We start from the raw sequence: 19,526 nt of genomic DNA on the forward strand, positions 1-19,526 counted from the left end.
TCTCTCCGAAAGGCAACCACAAAATTAGAGATACTACACCGACTACCCCAAAAAAAGTACCCAAAATTTTGCGACTGAAACCTCAAAGTGATAATTGTTGGTGACTTCTGCGCTCAATGCGTTACACAGTTGCATATAGTAGAAGGCTCTGTTGTGGACGCGAAATAAATACTACAAAGAAAAATTCTCCTAATTTATGTCTAGTCACCCAATGAGAGAAGATTATAAAGTTTAATACATGTCATACACGAATAAAAACGTAGCAAACTTTAAACCTAAAGTTGGAGAAACTTTCTCGTCGCCCTGTATGCTGGTTATTGTAGAAATTCACATTAAGCTCCACGCGTATGTATGTATATTATATACTTTGGCACGCATAAGGTAGTTCGTTAGTGACAATTTTGAATAGATAAATAGCAAACGGAGTCAAATATTCCTTTCGCCTACAAAAGAAAAATATTGAAATTACGTTAATATCAGACTATGATGTATGTACATACAATGAACATTCATTTACATATTTATTGGGACAATAAATGATTGAAAATTATATTAGTAAAATAAATTTGGCAGTGGAAATAATTTTAGTTTTTGGTAGAGCTAAAGATAATTTGTACAAGCGTAGGGCATGAGCTAATCGTTTCTCCATTCTTTCCGAAATTCTTGAGTTACTATGAAAAGTTCAATAAATCATCACAACGTGTAGCAAAACTATGGCTTTTTCAAATGGAGATGCAATTTCCCAACCAGTCTTCCTCGTGAAAAAGCACCAACCAAGTCAGTTAGATTAGAGGTATGTGAGGTGAAAGTACGAAGAGAAAAGTATGTAGCATCCCGAAAGTTGGGTTATTACAGTCATTAACTTTAACTCTGTTGGGCAGTGGGATGGTGGGGCTTGCAAGTTGCAAAGTCTGCTGAACATGACGATTAGATTCGATCAACCGTAGAAGATAGAGTAGTTCAGTTAGACCACACTCTACTGCTTCGAGACATATATGTACAAATAACCTTATAGCGTCGCATACTTGTCGACCCGACACATTGGCCACCTTAAATTCCACTCTTGAGCTACGGCAGGGTTCGTGACAACCAACTAAATTATATGCCTGCTTTATTGCACCCAACGAAAGTCAACCAGCATGCATGAGAAAATGTTGGTCAATTTTATGATTTACAGTTCTGGAGTATGGCATTTATGTATGTACACATATTGTATATCCATTGTAATAATCAAGTTTAGATAACACAAGGCAAGACCTGGGTATAAAATTTAAATAAATAAATAGGAAATGTATGATTTGCTTGGACAATAAGTGTGATTTACCCTCAGAATTAGTATGACGTTATCTAACTAAAATCGCGTATTGACCTTGTCAGAACCAGACCTGACGATTTATTCACACTTATATAGACACAATCCAATCCAAACCATAAAGAGACAGAGACAAAAGTCGCGTTCAGTCTAAACAAGATGGTCCACACACGACCGATTATGCAGTACTTATGCCAAATCCAGGTTCTCTGTCAGTCAATTATTGCATTTTTGGAGTCCATCATTATTATACCCGTTTAAATAAATAAAATCAACAATAATACACAAAATCGTGGTTGAATGTGTTTCTGCATACAAATTCATATACATATACATACATATACATACGCTTTAAGAGGAAACGCATATTTACAGATGGGGAACAATTTACAAACGGTTGACAAGAAAAGATCAGCCCGTCCAAGTTGTTTCATTTTTTGATATCTCTACAGGGAATTCAAGGAAAGAAGAAAAAATCAGCCAGTTGGGACAGGATTTTTTTGTCATAAAACAAAACTACTTTTTTCAGGTCTTCTCATTCCCATCCATCGTAATGTGTGTTCAACAAAAATATAAGGAGAATAAAGAGTGGAGATTCGGTAAATTTTTGCAATAGTATGCCCATAACTGAAAGACAAATGTCCGGATTCTACTACTCGTGGCGTTTCCAATCTTCCAACCCAATCGAGAAAGCGAAGGCGAACGAGGAGATTTTGGAAGGAATTTTTGACTCTGAGCATTTTTGGATGTTGCAGAGCTCAGGTTTTTTATCCACTTTCACCTAACTTTTCCAATTCCTTCTCTCGAGTCACATTGGGGGACAGGAAAATAAGCCAGGCTCTTATACCCGTTATTCCCATCCCTATGTTTCGTATACACGCCGCCTCCCTCGCTCTCTCTGGATTTTAAACACTCGAGAAATGAAGGTGCGAAGAAGCCAATTTAAAAGTGGAAGTCATCCAACTCAGTCTCTTGATCAAAAGTAATACATCACAACACAAAGTCACAATCTCAGGATCCAAACACCACCCCCATCACTACTCACTTTTCCCATACGTTTCCTTTTCTCGATTTGGTAGAGTGATGCGATTTCTTTTCACATTAGATCAAACTCCATTCCAACAACACATACATTACAATATACAGCGTTACTCTGGTGCTTCTGTCTTGACACAATGGCCAAAAGAAATCATGGTGTGCTATATAAATGGGATTCAAGAGCGGTATACATGCTGCTGCTTACTATTTATGTACAACGGGATCGCTTTATAAGTTTGGCAGTACAATAGCTATTTCTATCAAACTAAAATAAACTTAAGTTTCCTCTTCCAACTTGGTTCTTCCTGCAAAGCGCATTTTCATGCAATCTTTTGCCAAATACTAATACCGAAACTACAACTACATATATTTACGTGTATAAAGCTACTGCTTTTACCAGAGCTGTGATACAATCATAGAAAAATAGATACGTACGTACATAATGATACGTAAGGCACTAGATGTACATATACATACTCATAGTCATACATTGATCGATGCTACTCTGCGTACCAGTTCAACTTGCCACAAAACAATACAAAGAGCCAAACATTGTATTGTGCTTGTCCAAGTATGCTCTTTTTTTGTTTCGAGGGCAGAAAGATTCCTTCAATAAAAAAGGTTCATGCTGGAGGTCTTGCGGTGGAGACCTGAGGGAGACATTTGAGCAGTCTTTTTCGAAAAAGAGAGGATGAGAAAGATCATAGTTTCTCATCCTCCCTGTTGGATAGCCTTGGTTCTCATCCTCCAACTCTCTCCCTCGTGTGCAGTGGCGAAAGACAGAAAGAAAGATGATACGTGGATGTGGGTTTCAGCTTCTCGTGCGGTTTCCCCACCACTAGCTCAAATATCCTCCGTCCAGATTCTTCATATTCTGTAATATTAAATGGCTCTTTGAGCCAACGACAATTTCTGGTGTGGGGTTTGTAGTAATTTGCCACATATATTACATATCTGCTATATACGTGCATACTTCTCATCTTCCCATATAAATACTTTGCTCACGACCAAGAAGCAGCACTTTCGAACTATGGGTGTGACAAGTCAAAGTGTGAGGAGAAAGTGGGCTTGAACCTCCATCACACGCTTGGTGCACAGACGAAGAAGAAGAATGCTATCATGCAGGCAGATGAGCAGGAAACCGTAATGCAGGGATGGAAGATGACACTCATCTAATTTCAAGGTAGATGTAGCAGATCTCCTAGATTTTACAATGGGCCACTTTCCATTCAAATTTCAATTTATCCCTATTACCATCGAATGACTGACTTCCTCATTTTGTTATATATTTCATCTTACGTAACCGCACCATTATTTCAAGAGCGCTAGAGCTAGGATTATTTCAAGATAAATCTAATCTAGAGCCTACGAATGGCAGCAAGAAATGTTGCCTAATAAAATATGCAACACTGCCGGATTATATGCATATATAAACATATATAAATATATAATCATCATTCATTATTAATATCGAGTTAAATAAGATCACACACAGAGACAATGAATTGAATCACTCATAATAACTCACAGCAAAAAAATTATGATTGTAATCTATACACCGACAATACTTGAACGAGTTTCGTCCGTCCTCATAACTGATACCCGTCGCTTTTGGTGAGAGTAATTTCCGTCATACCCAAGTCATTAAAATATCCAATAATGAAAACAATTAATAAACGTCGCTCCCAACTGGCAACATAATGGACTGCGCTAAATTTATCACCTCGAAAAGCCGTTATACCAGGATGCTGAAAAATAGCTTAATTCTCATCGATTCCCAGGTCTGATGAAAGTATTAACCCGACCATAACCATCTCCAGAGTCAGGTCGGTCGGTGTATTATTCTGCTGGGGCCCAACTCCTCGTGGCAAAGCCGGATTTACTCTGAAGCTCACAAGAGTCCATCACTTTCCTTCAACTCTCACCGGCCTGCCCAAAGTCTCTAAATCAACATCAAGCAAAAGGAGAAACAACTGGAAAGGCTAACTTCCAATCAGCTTTTCCTTCACTGCAACAACGTCGGAATCAGTCAACAATTGGTTACAATAAATAAGAACGCGAGTGAGGGGTGGCAAGACGGTTGTATGTCGTGAACCCATCCACAGGAAAACGAACAAGACGTTATTATTAGTGGTAGATAGTATTACAAAAAATGTCAAACAGACAATTCCTTGTAAATAAAATACGTGTCCACATGTGTTCTATAGCATTTCGAATGTATTTTTTTAAATTAAGAAACTACTCAGCTTGTGGCAAAACGTTATAACAGGCAAAGACATTAATTTACATGTGCGCAGATCCAATATAGGTAGTGACAAACAAGGGAAAGTCGCACGAATTTTTGCGGCGGAAGCTCAAGTTTTGCTTTATGAGGGTCGGGATGGAATAAGTCTGTGAAAGTCAACGTCAACTAGAGCAGCATAATTTGTAATTTTGAGGAGGGATCATTAGTCAGGCAGAAAGTCGAAGAAGAGAAATGAAAGACAAATCCGGCTCTAGGATGGGAGACGGCATACAATGCGGATCGCATCCATCAGCAGTTATTACAAATGAGCTCAACTCTCACTTTATTTTACTCGCTTTCTCTTTCCACACTCGACATTCTCATTTCATTTCCCTCTGTCGATTCTTGTGCCTGTCTGCCACAAAACCATCACTCGGCTGCTCCGCTCACTTTCTTCTCCCAGCCAAGCCCAAACCTGTGTCAAGAGACAACAACACCATATATTGATATGGATGCATATGGTGCATAGGATCTGGTACGTACGAACATCCATGCTTTCGTCTCACATCACATCAATGCTGCTACATCCAACAGGACGTGCAGAGCTGGCACACTCTGCTACTCCTGCGTTTGAACCATTCTTTCACCATCCATCCATCCACCCACCAGCTCAGGCCCAGTATTATGCAAGCTGTTGGAGTTCAGTATGAATTTGTTGGCGGAGGCTATGTCTGCGACTCCTCATATTGATTTGATTCCGTTTCCAGTTCCGTTCACTTATCCTACAAATTCTCTACCGTTTCTAATATTTCTTGTGACTGTTGGCTTCAATTTCGCGTCACTTTTACTCAAGTCTGCTTCTTTCGACCTGAAGATCAGGAAACGATAATGTCGGGAGCAAAAGTAATCACGTATCTTGTGCCTCATCGTTCCTCTGATTCTCTAATCTCATTCACATTCTTCGCCTCAACCCTGGTCGGACCTTTCCTCTCCCCCATGTCACTCATTCTGTCGCTTTCTCCTCTCCCACTTCCACCGAGGAGTTGAACGCCTTGTACCAACACTTTGGTAGCCTCTGCTACATAGTTAAAAATGCGATTTTCAATTTCAGCAACAATAGCAAAGCATGCGAAACATTTTTTCCTCCTACAGAAGAACGAGCAGACTAGTTTTATGTTACGCAATCCAATAAATCCCAAGTCGCCCTTTCTACTCGTTCGTTATGGCCAAGGCTGGTACACGTACAATATAAAAAAACTATCCAGAATTAATGGTATGGCTTATTGTGATAAAGAATGAACTTGCAATTATTACGGGGTAGTTGCAAGTATCTATTTCCACCTATAAAAATTATAAGCTGACCCTATATAGAAAATTCCTTTTTAAACTTCATAAAGCGAAAAAATGGATTAAAAATCCAAAACATTTATGAGGAATTTCTGGCTGATATAGGATGCGCTGCACAAATGACAAAAGACACTAAAATATTATGCCTTCAGAGAATACATGCATGCGTTCATTGTATGGGCTAGCTGGCAAACCATAACAAATCTCTACCCTTGTTCCGTCATTTGCAGACTTCGGATTCATGAAGGCACCAAATGGCCAAACCGATAGACCTCCATAAATGGCTATACATTCCTTTCTCCGGCAGAATGTGGAAGAATGTGGTATTTCGTACTCTTCCATCTCATTCCAATAGTTAAAGCGACATGGAAGATACTGCCGAAAAGCATTACATGTACTAAGTATGCATGCAGTAGTAGTGGTAGGAAAATCTGACAAAGATTAAATATATCACGTGTCGATATTAAAACCATAGTTTGGGCATTTAGGAGCACTACGAGTAGGAAGACAATGATAATTGTGTTTTCAGTCTGCATAAAGCCACGGTACTTGCAGAAATCATTGGACTAGTGTAACTATTGTTATTAGTATTATTAGTGTTAGTGATACTGATTACGAGTTGTGGTAGAATAATAATTGATGAAGACGGAAAATCCAATTTATTTGAGGATTGATGAAAACATGAAACGCCGCCAACCCACCAATTTGCTTTCACCAACTTGAGCTGCATACATATTATGTACATATAAAGCAAAGGAAAGCTCGCTTACAAGAAGAAATCAGTGTGGAAATCTAATGGAAATGCAGATTAAAATGAATCTGGAGGCTGGTGCTGGTGTCCAATTTGGAAAGTTTAGAAAGGGAAAGCTGGTGGGTGATAAAGAATGGGGCAAAAACCGAGTGAAATAACCCCTTGGTCCAGTGAACGAAAATGGGAATTTTTCTTCATAATCGTCGACATGCGCCAACGTATCAAAAAGGGGCAAGAGAGCTACCAACCAACATTCCAACTCCACCAAAGTCTACAATTTCCTCCACGATCCGATTTTACCCGAGTCACTGCAGCAAAACTTGCTCAAACCTTGCTCCTTCCTTCAAACAGAGCCAAACTCATAGAGGAACTTACCACACGGATAAAAATAACTTGTCCCCGTATGTTCTCTTCCTTTGATTTCTAAAACACAGTTCTTTTGTTTTTATTAATCGTTCAGTGATTAAATCATGATTTTCATCTCCATCCCAGTACCAACTTTTAAACATTAATATATTGTCCAATTTCTTCTCAATATTCTCTCTCTCGCTCTCCCTCTCACTCTGTCTGTTTGTCTCTGTACGTATCTAAACTGTAATTGCAGTAGATAATCTGTATAAATTGTGTCCAGTGAGGAGTGAACATTGCATAAAGCTTTCATCTTAACTCATCAACCATTTCGGAGTTTGTCAGCTTGATAAGTTATTAAATCGTCAGAACAAGAATCTATGCAGCAGAAGGTAACTGTCGGACAAAATCCTGGAGAAAGTGCTGAGACGTCTGCTGCATATTCATTTCCTCCATCATCACCAAACTTATCCACCAAGTAAAACAGTAAGCGTATGCATTGGTGTCAATACCAATATTGTTGTAAGCTAAGTGGGCATATTTGTGGCCAATATTTTACGTGCGGTCAGACTTACTGAAGAAATACTTTTGCATGTAGATTTACAGAAATGTTCACTTCCAAGCGACTTTCACTTGCAAAGTTCGATCAAACTAGTTTTCCTTCCTGTTCTTTTCTGTTTAGTACCGACCGATCACCCCAACACACTAGCAGCAACCCTTTTTCTTTAGCACAGGCAGTAAATTAATATATATTCGTCGAGTAAAACCCAAGAATGCATGTAAAGTTAGTTTGCCGAGTAGCTATACAACACTTGCCCCTCATGTCAACCGTCCGTTTCGTATCACAAACTACATCTTCCCATAAAGCACCTTGTGAAGCGAGAAAATGTGCCAACCATTGGCTTAACAACGTGAATTTCCTATATGGCAGTCACTCACATGCATATGTACTTTTCTGCCCATACATACACATGTACATACATGTATGCATGTATGTCTGCACATACGAAAGGGAACGCATTTTGGTTCGGGTTTTCATGCACAAAGTTAATGTACTAATTTATGGCTACACCGTTCATTTCAAAGTTTAATGTGTCTCACAATGGTGTACCGTTAGCGCACGGTAATAAGAATGCAATGAATAATATTATTATTCACCAAACTAGGAGAAAGTATTTATATTTTCTCCTAATTTGGAGAACTGTATGAAAAACTTCTTCCACATAAATTAGAGAGAATCTACATACATGCATAGGTAGTAAGAACTCCCTTTAATTGATCTTCAAGAAAAGTAGGGAATAAACTTTAACTCATTAGCTTTGATCTACTAAGGAGAGCAATCATACAAAATTTGATGCTATAGTCTCCAACATCAATGAAAGGCTAGATTCGAAAGGCAAGTTTCAATATCAAATGGAATGATCTTGGTTAGTTGAGAATGTACAATAAGTCGATACAAGAAGACCAAGAAAAAGGAGGATGGGATAAACCGAACTGACACGTTGAGTACACTGTCTGATCACGTCCTTTATAATTTGGACATATCAACACTGTGAGTGATAGAAGGGGAAGGAAAGCTTCGTTAACTTTCTCTCCAGAAATACCTTGGGATATCATATTTTCAAGAAAAAGCCCGAAAGCTTACTCGTCTTCTCTCTCGATGTGGTTTTGACAACCACGTACAACTTTCCGCAAGATGAGAGTTTGCAGAAAGTGATTGTTGTGTGGAAGAGTCATCTCGGCCCAATTCACTTTCTTTTCAACGTGCCTTCTTACTCCTCTCCTGTCACTTCAGTAAAGTTCATTTTGTCCACCACAATTCTTACAATCATAGAAAAACATTTCTTTTCACATACAAATATAAAAATCAGGGTTGATTCATCATGAAATCATTCAACAACTCAGCCCCACGACTTGCACAAAAGTCATCTTATAATATAACAAGGTACATACCATTAACAAAACAACTCGTTAATTCTACATTGTCATTCTGGGTTAAATGCCGTACTAGTAGTAGAATGTACGCCCGAATCTAATTTGACGAACACACGAAATACTCAGAACTTTCCTATCAAAACCAAGTCGTTTTTATGCTCTAGAAATCTTTAATAAATGTCATGGTCTGCCTAGCAAGCATATATTTTCATCCATTTTCTCCCCTCATTATTTCATCATACAAACCCTAAGCACAACCCCACCAAAGAAACGATTGCCAGTATATCAACTCGATTACCATCCATTCATGTCAACCAGCATTGCGAAATGGCAATATATGTATGTTCGTGATATTTTCACTCATAAAAATCAACCACACAGCGCATAAGATAACATTACTTTACATTACACTGTATTTAGTAGCCGAGCCACAAAAAGTTTCCAACCAACCTCTCTCCAGGAAGTTATTGTACAGTCGTGGCATAATTTTCATGACAGTCAATTACAGCCAGTCCTGCATTATATTATATTATTATTAAGATCTCTCTTATCCCATTGTTAACATCGGCATAAAACAACAAGCCAACTAATTTCAAGGAATACTTTGTGCAAGTCTGCATCCATTTGTAGGCAGAAAGATTAATTGAATTAAAAAGACACTTAATTTCATTACTTGAACAACTCGTGTCTTGGATATACATTCGTTAGGTATATACGTAATAGCGAAACTGGATAGTGCACATACATCATTGAAACAACACCGGGCTCATTCATGTTGCGTTAAATGGGGGACAAGAAGGCTTCTCTTAATTAGAAACTAAAGTTTTGCAGAGAACACATGAGAGGTAAATTACTGAGCGTAATCTATATGTCTGGATGCATAGCAGTATGTACGTACGTACCAGGACACTTAGTGTCACCAATTCATTGAGATACACTTATATAATGCAACCAAGGTATATGTAAGTGAGCAGAAGAAGAAAATCGTGCTTTTTCACATTGGAGTGAAAGCGACGACGACTCAAGGAGAAGAAACTCGCTCAAAGTTTAGGCCTTAGACATGGCAATGATTCAGGATAATTTACCACACGAAACTTGCAGAACTGAAGCAGTGAATGGAAATAGAGGCACTCAGTGAAAGTTCTTCCTTCCTCACGACTTTATCTCTCGGGTTTCTTTTGCCTTTCGTCCCTTCTTCTGTTGAATTTTCGATTGGTCGGTCCGTCCGTCGGCAATGCTTTTGTCAACTTCCCTCTCTCTCTCTCTTTCTCTACATTACAACCCAAAGCCTGCTTTTCCTTCCTCCATCTCGTACTTGGAAAGCGTAGCGATTTTGTACTTAAATACCAGATATACTTACTTAAACAGCATTATGTGTCTATGTAGCATCTTCCAAGTACGACCGACAGTGCCACCGATTCACATCATTTCTTTTCAAACATTCATACTTTGCAACCAATTTATTCTGAAGAAATAAGATTTGAAGTGAATAGGTACCAAAGTGCCAAGCGAGAAATACATAACGTATGGAGTTCGTCCCAACCCCGTCGTCGCAAAACACGCATCTTCCTTCGAACAGGTGAATTGTACAACATTGACTTTTCTTGTTTCTGAACTTCTTTTGGGCAACTTTGTTCGGGCAACAACAACACGAAAAAGTTTTGGTTAAACACCAACCCTAAATTTCAAAAAAGAGATACTGCAGCTAGAAGCACGACTCGAATAGAAAATTAGCTTTATCTCGCTCGGCTGGCAAACCCATGGAAAGAAATACACGAGCGAGAGTTGGGAGAAAGAGAAAGCCTTCGTAAGTTAGGTTAAACCTGAAGTTAAAGAATTTTATCCACCAGGATTTTCCAAAAGGAAAGCAGCGGCTTAAAGCATTATTAAGCTAATCTACTAAGATAGTAGATGTCGTTATAATTCGCAGCGGAGACAATGAACAACGACTTATTTATTTCCTCTAAAGTCAAACTACCGCTGTCTCTCTCTTTGCAAGTATATCAGACAAAAGAAAACACGAAAATTGTCTGCTATCAGTTGTACAAAGATAGTTTGGCTTGTTGAGACAATAGTAAAAACGGTCACTGATCATCCGTAGTGTGTATACCGACCAAACGAGAGAAAGGGAGGCGAAGACGACGATCTTTTGGAGGAGAATTCAGAACCAACTAATACGGAATTTAGGATGCAGTAGTTTTACTTTGTGGGTGGCATTTCAACTGAAAATCAATACGAAGAGTTTTAGCTCAGACCCAGAAAATCGAGGTTCTGTAGGAAAGAAAGATATGTAAGATACATGAAGAAGAAGGAGAAGAGGAAGCAAAGTCGGGAAAGAAGTAAATTCAAACTCAGCATGTAGTTATGAAAGTCGTGAGAGTTGAAACGGAAAGTATCAACTTTTATCAGTTTCCTGCCTCTGATACTTAATGCCCTTTCTTCATACTTGATATTCACTTTCACTAATACTATTGATATACATGACCAAAATATCTTGTAAAAGAGATGGCCAACATGTTGCAAAGTGTACATTGCTCTGATGAAATGAGATATAAATCATTGATCCATTTTACATATTTTGCAATTCCTGCATTTGTAGGATACGACAAAAAAATGTAATCAGGTATATATACACATATAGCTTGACGAAAATAAGTACTTTAGCTAAACCTGTCGCTAATTTAAGTACGTTAAAAAAATCTGTAGATCTATGATTTCTTCGTTTACAAGTAAAGATAGAATCATTGATTTATTTTTATCAATTTCAGAGGCAGACCTAATCAAGAAAACTTGTCTGGAAGGACCCAGAGGAGAGATCATAGGGAAGCAGAGACAAGTTCGAACATTGGCAAGAAAAGCAAATTAAAGCGCGAGTCTTTCCAAGTTTTGGGTCTCCAATAATGTCCCACCACCCAAAATATCCGGGCTTTCCTGATGTAGATTCAGATATTCCGAGTAAGTGTGTATCATGCCAACTTGCTTATAACAGTAAAAAACGTATAATTCTCAGAGTACCACACATTTCGCCTACTCCTACCAGTCCTACCACCACATATTAAAGTAACTTTTAGCTCAATATGTAGTCCAACAATCAAGTATTTTATGGTACATCTGGGACCCTGCACAACCCTCACTTTTGATCTGGGTAGTCAGCTCGAGAAGCCAGCTTTTAACCACAAGACGAAGGAAACTACTTAATTCTCCGGACCAACCAATATATAAATCCATCCGTAACAAATGCATTCAGCTCTAGCTGGCTGATTTAGGGCTAAATTTCAAGTTTTTACTTATTTGGTCCCAATTCAACCAGCGCGAGCTTGAATGTTTGAATGCTTCAAAAATGTGCGGACAACCAACGTTGGAAAACTGTAATGCTGCCATCAACCCCCGGGACGTTGTCAGTAAGTACACATGTATAATATGTAGATTATATGTAGGCATATATATTGTGACCCATCCTGATTTACTTAGTTGGCATTTAAATCGACTTTCACCAATAAACATCGACCAGCCAACCACACGATGATGCCGAACCCATGCAAAACCAAAAAGGCTTCGCAACAACGCTATCGCCCATTATAATCATATTACCACGATACCCGTCCCTCACACTGTAAGTTTAGCAATGAAATATGCTGATAGTAGTAGTGATGAATGTAATGTATGTATGTACATATGTGCGTGTATCCGATAAGTTAGGCAGTAAAATTACATTTACCACAGCTAAAAACGTGTTCAGATCGAGTCTTATTCATCCTTTCATTGTGATGTAATTGATCTTCAGTGTGTCATACAACGACCGTTCCATTATTCATTTCCTGCATATCAATCACCAAAATTAGCTGTCCATATGTCATCCGTTTCACTGTTGAACGCTTCTCTCATCTCATATTTTGATTGCAATCTGATTACAATCTCCGTCCAACGACTAGCAAGTGAAAGTTTGTGTTCCATTGCACATTTGTCGTATTCGTACATTTCCCAAAGCGAAATAGAGCTAAAGAGATCCATAACAGAATAAATTATTTGTGCTGACATAACTGCATGCATACATACATTTCTAAAAATCCGTGAAACTAGATAGATCAAGCCAGCCCAAACTGGTGGATCAAAAAATTGGTACATCACATCATTGACAAGCCACGCAGATTTCTGCTCTGGTGCACTGCTTGTAAAAATGTAGAGTAGATTTCTAAAAAAAAAACTTGGACGGGAAAGTACGTGGAAAGGCTGGATGGATAAATAAATTGACGAGTTGTTCCTGAGGCTATTCGCCATAACAAACCAGTGTAGACAAGACCTCTACTAAGGCGGAGGCGGACTAGCACACAAAGGCATTTTGTATTTCGGTCGTGGTTTGGTAGGGAACATTTCCCATTCCCATTCCAGTCACCTACCACACTATAACTGAGGGAAAGTGAAAGGTTAATTACATTACTACTATTACTACCATTATTATTATCTCTAACAAAGCGTGCGAGGAAAAGATGAATTGTTTCTCTCTCTTTCTCTTGCTGTCAAAAAGGTCCGTTGTACACTTATTGGAATGAGGGCTTGGCTTGCCACCACTCAAACCTGGTCCTCAACCATCCATCCATATAATAATAAGCTGGAGAAATAGAGAGACCAGGCACGTGTACAAAAGGAGTGAAAGCAGGCAGGAATGAATCCTCTGTTACTCTTTAGCGGAAATGGTACAAGTCACTCACTCTCTCAAACTGAGCGCATTGCACACAACTCTCTCTCTCTCTCTCATTTCTATAATAATCCCAGTTGAATATTACCCGAGTCGCTTCAGAGCTTGACTTTCATCGCTAAATCAAAACAATCACGGAAGACTGATTAGCATGCATATTGAAGTTCTGCTCTGCCCTGATGTAAATTTATAGTGTACTTCCGTGCAAAACTAATCGGAGCAGACTATGCGTTCAGAGAAGGAGAAAGTGACTGCTGCTACTACTGGTCAACTCATTCCGACATCGTTGTCTTTCTAGCTAGCTACTAGCTCGCTAACTTTCATGTCTACCTTCCAGGCACACTGGAACATTTCGTAATTTGGTTAGAAATTTGCTCAGTTGTTTGTTAGCAGACCAAAGTATAGGAACAAAGTATGCATGTAAGTATAAAGTTGGTAGATATGTATATACGTTCGTATAAGCATTTACTTGATCACCCTCAGGAGGGATTCATTACAAAAAAGTACCGTCATTCAGATAATGCGACTGTTTAAAAATATGGATCAAGTGCATGGAGTCGAGGACATGAAGAGCGACACTGAATCTGAAATGAAATTTTGAAAGAAACGCAGATAACAATCTCGATGTGATGGTGAATTGGCCTATAATAGTAAAGTTAATGAAGATAAACCTGAAAGATTAGCCTTTGTTCTTCACTTCTTCGCAGAATGTTAACGATAATTGTGGAAGCAAGCAGCAAATAAAATGGGATGGTATGGCTTCTCCTTTACAGGCGCTAACGGGAATTTTTTCCTCTTTCTCGCGTTCTCCATCCTATCTCTACGTAGCTTCTACCATTATTACTTTGGTGAAGTACGGGAGGAGCAGCAGACAATTCTTTCCCATTGTTACACAGATATTTTATCGTTGGGTAACAGCAGTCGTGTGGAAACTATACAATACGTGTGGGGAACGTATCCATGACCGTATTATTCGGCTCCCACTATGTGATGAAAACCATGCCGCTCTCTTACACTCCCATCCATGATATGAAAAAAGAGTAGCAAGGAGAAAACTCATCTCTAATGAAAATGAAATCTCTGGCCTTCCTAATTCATATATATTTTTGGGCTAAACTTTTGTTCAACCATCTCGTGCTTCCATTTCCTCTCGTTTCTTCAACCACTCCAGACCAAGGAAACGCCCAACCCACTTTCAGTTATAAAAATGTAACATTTAAACCAACTATATGCACATAGTGAGCATTTGAGCAATGCAACTTTATAATGCATTATGCGACAGCAGTACGGATTCTTTTATCTCGATCAGAAAAATACTTGCGCCCATACATTCATTCATGTTGAGAGAAAGAGTTGGAATATTCGTCATGAAATAATGATCAGTATGAACTTATTAATACACATAAGAAAGTAAGACAATTTAAATTACCTTGGGTTTCCACGTAGTGCTGCATGATGGAGCCCGTTAAATCCGTTATTGTTGGTTAGGGTAACATCTGCATTGTGGTCCAAGAGGAGACTCAGCATATCATCTCTCTTTTTGGATACACTGTCGTGGATTGGACTGTCTCCTTCGAGATCCTGATTGACGCGACAAAAATTATTCAAGAAATAAATGATTTATACTTTACAAAAAAACGGGGCACCCGGCATTCATATCAAGACAAAGTTTTTGCATGCATAATTTCTGCATAATTTCATCGACAAAAATTAATATGCACACTGCCCAACCCTTCCATCTGATCCAAATATATTTAGGTAACTTGTCAATTTGAATGGGGAAATGTTTTGGTGTTGGAGAATTGTTTTACGCCCGAAACCCCCCATCTTGTGTACATATTAAAATCTTTTTAAATTTACCTGTAGAGAAGGGTGACAGCCAAGTCGAAGGAGTGTCCTAACCACGCCTAAATGGCCTTTGTTGACACCAATATGCAGCGCTGTTTGTCGACGTTTATTACGCGCATTTAGGTCTGCCCCAGATTGAGCCATCATTTCAATTACAAGAGGCTCGTCACCAAAAGCAGCGTGATGAACTGATACATATATTAGAAACATGTATGTATGTACGATCTACTTATTAATACACACAACAAATCACAGTAAGTCAAGCAAATTACCTGCGCGATCTCCATCCTTGTCCTCAACTTCAGGATCAGCTCCATCTGATTACATAAAAACGTTATTAATAATTTATCAAATGATCAAATTATATAGCAATAACAACTTTAGTATTTTAAAATTACGATTTAGAAGGATTCTAATCACATCCAGATGACCATTTTGACTGGCTGCTTGCATTGCCGTGTGTCCAGAGAAAGTGCAATTTACTTCACAGTCTCCACGTTTAAGCAACTACATGATAGCAACATGGGTTACAAATTGTAGAGAGTAGACTACATAAATATATACGTATAGAGTAGATAATGTTAGACTGTACCTCTTCACACTTTTGGAAATCCCCGTTAGCCGAAGCCTTGACAAATTCTTCTGTTACATCTCCAGTAACATGATTCTCGAAAAGTTTTTTGAGTAGGGCACTCAGCCGTTCTAAAAAATAATTGATTATTTTAAAGAATTAATTACTTTTGGTGGAATTGTAACTTCTTAATCGAACTGGGGTAAAAATCGTGATATTTTAAGTTTCTTTAAGAGGACCCGATTTTGTTACCCCATTATCTTGCCCCTATCATTATTTAACTCTATTCAAATTAGGGTGCTAGTGGATAACACGTCTTGACCATAGGATTACATTGGGATACCTTACGATGTATATGATATATAAACTGAAATTTGTAAGTTTATAAAATGGATAGCGTTTTTAAAATTTTAGTTTTTATCGGGAATATTTGTCTTACAAAATCCAACAGCAAACCCATTGATATTATGGTCAAGACATCCATCAATAGCTACAAAATTTAATTTATTATGCAGACCTCCACTGGATGATCCTGGTAAGGATCCATCAGATGACGCAACTTTGGTGACAGCTGCAGAAAAAAACATAATGAATTTGTAACAAATTGTTAATGAACATGAAACTACAAAAGCTTTTATGCACAAACCTGCAGGATTATATGTCCAACAAGTTCCACATACTTCAACTTTTAGATCATTATCATGGTAAATTTGCTGCACACTATAAAAAAATCAAAGAAAAACCTGATTCAATCTGCTTTACCAAAGAATATAGAAAATGCATTAAAAGTTATAAAAAAAGTTTTTACTTACCGGCCGATGCGGCCCAAGGTCTGTAATGAAATAAGAATACATAGAGATTATTCATATAGAAATAGCGTACCAAGACTAAATTAAATATTATAAGTATGTAGATAAATGTAAGCTTGAGAACGAGGTAGACTTGCATTGACCAGTGTTGAATAACAACAAACACCACGGCAAGAACACTCAGAGAGCAAACATGATTTATTTTGGAGACGTATGAAGCAATGCTATTAAAATACAACGAAGTCAATTACTTGGACGACATTGCATTTCAAATCTCCTTACTTAAAAACCAGGTTTTCCAAAAACGGTACAGCCAACCATAACAAACCAAACTTACAGGTAGCATTGCATCCGCCCACTCTCCATGTCCACGTTGTAAAATTTTCATACGTTCCAAATCTGCACATATTTGTACTAGATCTCCAACAGTAAATCCACAACTGGAAATTTCTCTAGTATCACTGGTTGGTTCGGATGATGAAGATGCTTCATTGCTAGCAGCACCAATACTTGTACAAGGTGTGGCTATGGCTTTCGTCAGAACTAATACCAATAAAATTTAATAGTAAAACAGTGAACTTCAAATTTTTAGATTTTCATTAATTCTTTGCCTGCTGGATTGAAAGTCCATCTGAAAAAATTAATTAGAAATTTCAAGCTTAGATTAAATGGCAAATAACAAAAATAAATTTTTAACTAAAACCACCAAACAAGTAGACTCGGTCATTGATCAATATGTACAATAAAACATACAACCATTGGATGATGGCTATCCAACTTGCCTATTTCCAGAAGGATACGCCACAACGATATCTCTATCCTCGTCAATCCCAACAACCGTCCCTGTTGTGCCAAGGCACTCATACATTCCATCTGTCCATCCCCCATGTCCATGTTGCAGGCTTTTAAAAGAGTGAGCAAATAATTATGTAAGTTGTCACACTGATGATACATAGTACATAAACCTAATGCAATTTATTCGATGCTGATCAATAATAGCTTACCTCTGCACGACATCAATTTCTAGAACAAAAAAAATTGTATCACAGGGGACCCAAACAGGAAACACAGAAATGGGATATTTATACTCTCTCCATACAAAAAATTTTATTTTAAACTTACCCAAGTTAATGTTGACCTAAAGTAAGCAAACCAAACAAGATATTAAAAACCCATCAGTACAACTTTTACATAACCCGAACCAGGATAATGCATTTTTTCGAAATTCCAAAGTTGCATTTGTTACTCAAAAAAAAACTGTTAGCCTACATGCAAAGTTTCTGTTGAATATGGTAACTTGTAGAAATAGGTGTGGGTCACCGGCTAGGGTAATTCTGGTGACATTTTGTTCACATTTAAGCTTATATTCTTTCATGAGAAATGATTAGAGATCTATGTGTAAAATTTTAGCTTTTCAAGACGTTATACGCAAGAAGTTATACGGACAGGCATGATCATTATGTACATATTCCCTGGTTCGGGCTAAAACTAGTCACAACCAAAATGCGTAATAATTAATAATACAACTGCTCCTCAAACCTGATCGTTAACTTGAATCCTTTGAATACTACTTCTTGGACCTTCTCCACCTAGAACAATGATTAGACAATTATAGCTATAACTATAAGTTATAGTTATAACTAATAACTTTTATAAATACCCAAAAGCGGAAGATGGTCTCGGTAAACTGTACCCCCCTTTGCGTCATTCACAACTTTTAAATCTGCCTGTTATTATGTAAACGCATACTGTTAAAATAATTTATTTTTATCGAAATATTTAAGTATGTACTGTAGTTACCATTCCCTCGAATCCGACTCTATACAAATTTTTTGCTCCAGTGTCCCATATTACATATGCAGCAGATCTAGGGCTGGTTGCAGACCAGTCTAGGGACATTATAAGTGCATTCAGAAAATATATGTGGATCCAATGAAGTAAATTTAATGGAGTAGCGATTTTATCTTACCTTGGATTTCAGTCAGTTTTCCTCGTCGACCATTTCCACCATCTATTTCATTCACAATTACATTTAGTACATCACTGCGACAAACCAAAATACCCTAACCTTTCGAAACGCATTAAAACTTAAAATAAAGGCATGCCTTACTGCACCTATATTTTGGTCATTATGCTCTTTTACTGGATCTTACTAACATAAGGAGATCCTCCTTGGCTTCCAACCGTGCACGACGTGTCTCTCTCTCGCTCTGCAACTGGATTCTCTCTCTTCCATCTGGGTCGCGGGTGTGCCAGGGCAAGTGAAGTGTGTCCCAGGCTTTTCGCCATGTGAGCCTCGTCCACTCACACCCCCACCTGCGTGCCTGGTGACACCCCCTGCCACACCCGTCCCAGCAACGACAAGCTGAGCCATCAGGCGAAGATGGATTCGCCGGACCCAGTGCACGGGAGGATCTACGCCATGGAGGACTCCCCCAGGTAGGTCATTGTTTGGTATGTCGGGGTGGTGACTGTGGGGGGTGGTTGGTGGAAGAGTGAGGACGGGGTCGTGCATGGCGGTGGGCAGCGTAGTCGGGCCTACGGGGGTCCCATGACCCGGTTGTGCTGTGAGGGGTGAAGGGGCAAGTGGGTAGTGTCACTCGGCCCTGGTCACACTGTGTGACCGTGAAGGGGACACGTAGCCCGT

At 38.6% G+C, this 19,526-nt stretch overlaps 1 protein-coding gene and 1 long non-coding RNA gene across 5 annotated transcripts in view; one reads left to right on the forward strand and one right to left on the reverse strand.

Moving 5' to 3' along the window:
- LOC110859524 (E3 ubiquitin-protein ligase MIB1) overlaps positions 1–19,526 on the reverse strand; it is a 53,962-nt gene that overhangs the window by 32,509 nt on the left and 1,927 nt on the right. For 2 of the 4 annotated variants that reach the window (XM_035853355.1, XM_022108489.2), the window contains exons 9-25: positions 18,849–18,890; positions 18,680–18,768; positions 18,540–18,606; positions 18,419–18,468; positions 18,002–18,017; positions 17,884–17,902; positions 17,662–17,781; positions 17,491–17,510; positions 17,217–17,422; positions 16,883–16,902; positions 16,717–16,790; positions 16,588–16,641; positions 16,092–16,201; positions 15,898–16,006; positions 15,772–15,816; positions 15,512–15,687; positions 15,081–15,232 (exon numbers count right to left, since the gene is read on the reverse strand). In XM_035853355.1, coding sequence (XP_035709248.1) covers positions 15,081–15,232; positions 15,512–15,687; positions 15,772–15,816; positions 15,898–16,006; positions 16,092–16,201; positions 16,588–16,641; positions 16,717–16,790; positions 16,883–16,902; positions 17,217–17,422; positions 17,491–17,510; positions 17,662–17,781; positions 17,884–17,902; positions 18,002–18,017; positions 18,419–18,468; positions 18,540–18,606; positions 18,680–18,768; positions 18,849–18,890 — 1,369 coding nt within the window. Of the gene's footprint in view, positions 1–15,080; positions 15,233–15,511; positions 15,688–15,771; positions 15,817–15,897; positions 16,007–16,091; positions 16,202–16,587; positions 16,642–16,716; positions 16,791–16,882; positions 16,903–17,216; positions 17,423–17,490; positions 17,511–17,661; positions 17,782–17,883; positions 17,903–18,001; positions 18,018–18,418; positions 18,469–18,539; positions 18,607–18,679; positions 18,769–18,848; positions 18,891–19,032; positions 19,203–19,526 lie in introns of those variants that run through there. The other 2 variants (XM_022108512.2, XM_022108503.2) reach the window with 2 other exon arrangements.
- On the forward strand, positions 12,144–12,685 carry LOC118436128. Its single transcript, XR_004835228.1, has 2 exons — positions 12,144–12,356; positions 12,427–12,685. It is a non-coding gene; the product is annotated as an uncharacterized LOC118436128 (long non-coding RNA).

Source organism: Folsomia candida, unplaced genomic scaffold, assembly GCF_002217175.1.
Source record: "Folsomia candida strain VU population unplaced genomic scaffold, ASM221717v1 Fcan01_Sc001, whole genome shotgun sequence".
NCBI lineage: Eukaryota > Metazoa > Arthropoda > Collembola > Entomobryomorpha > Isotomidae > Folsomia > Folsomia candida.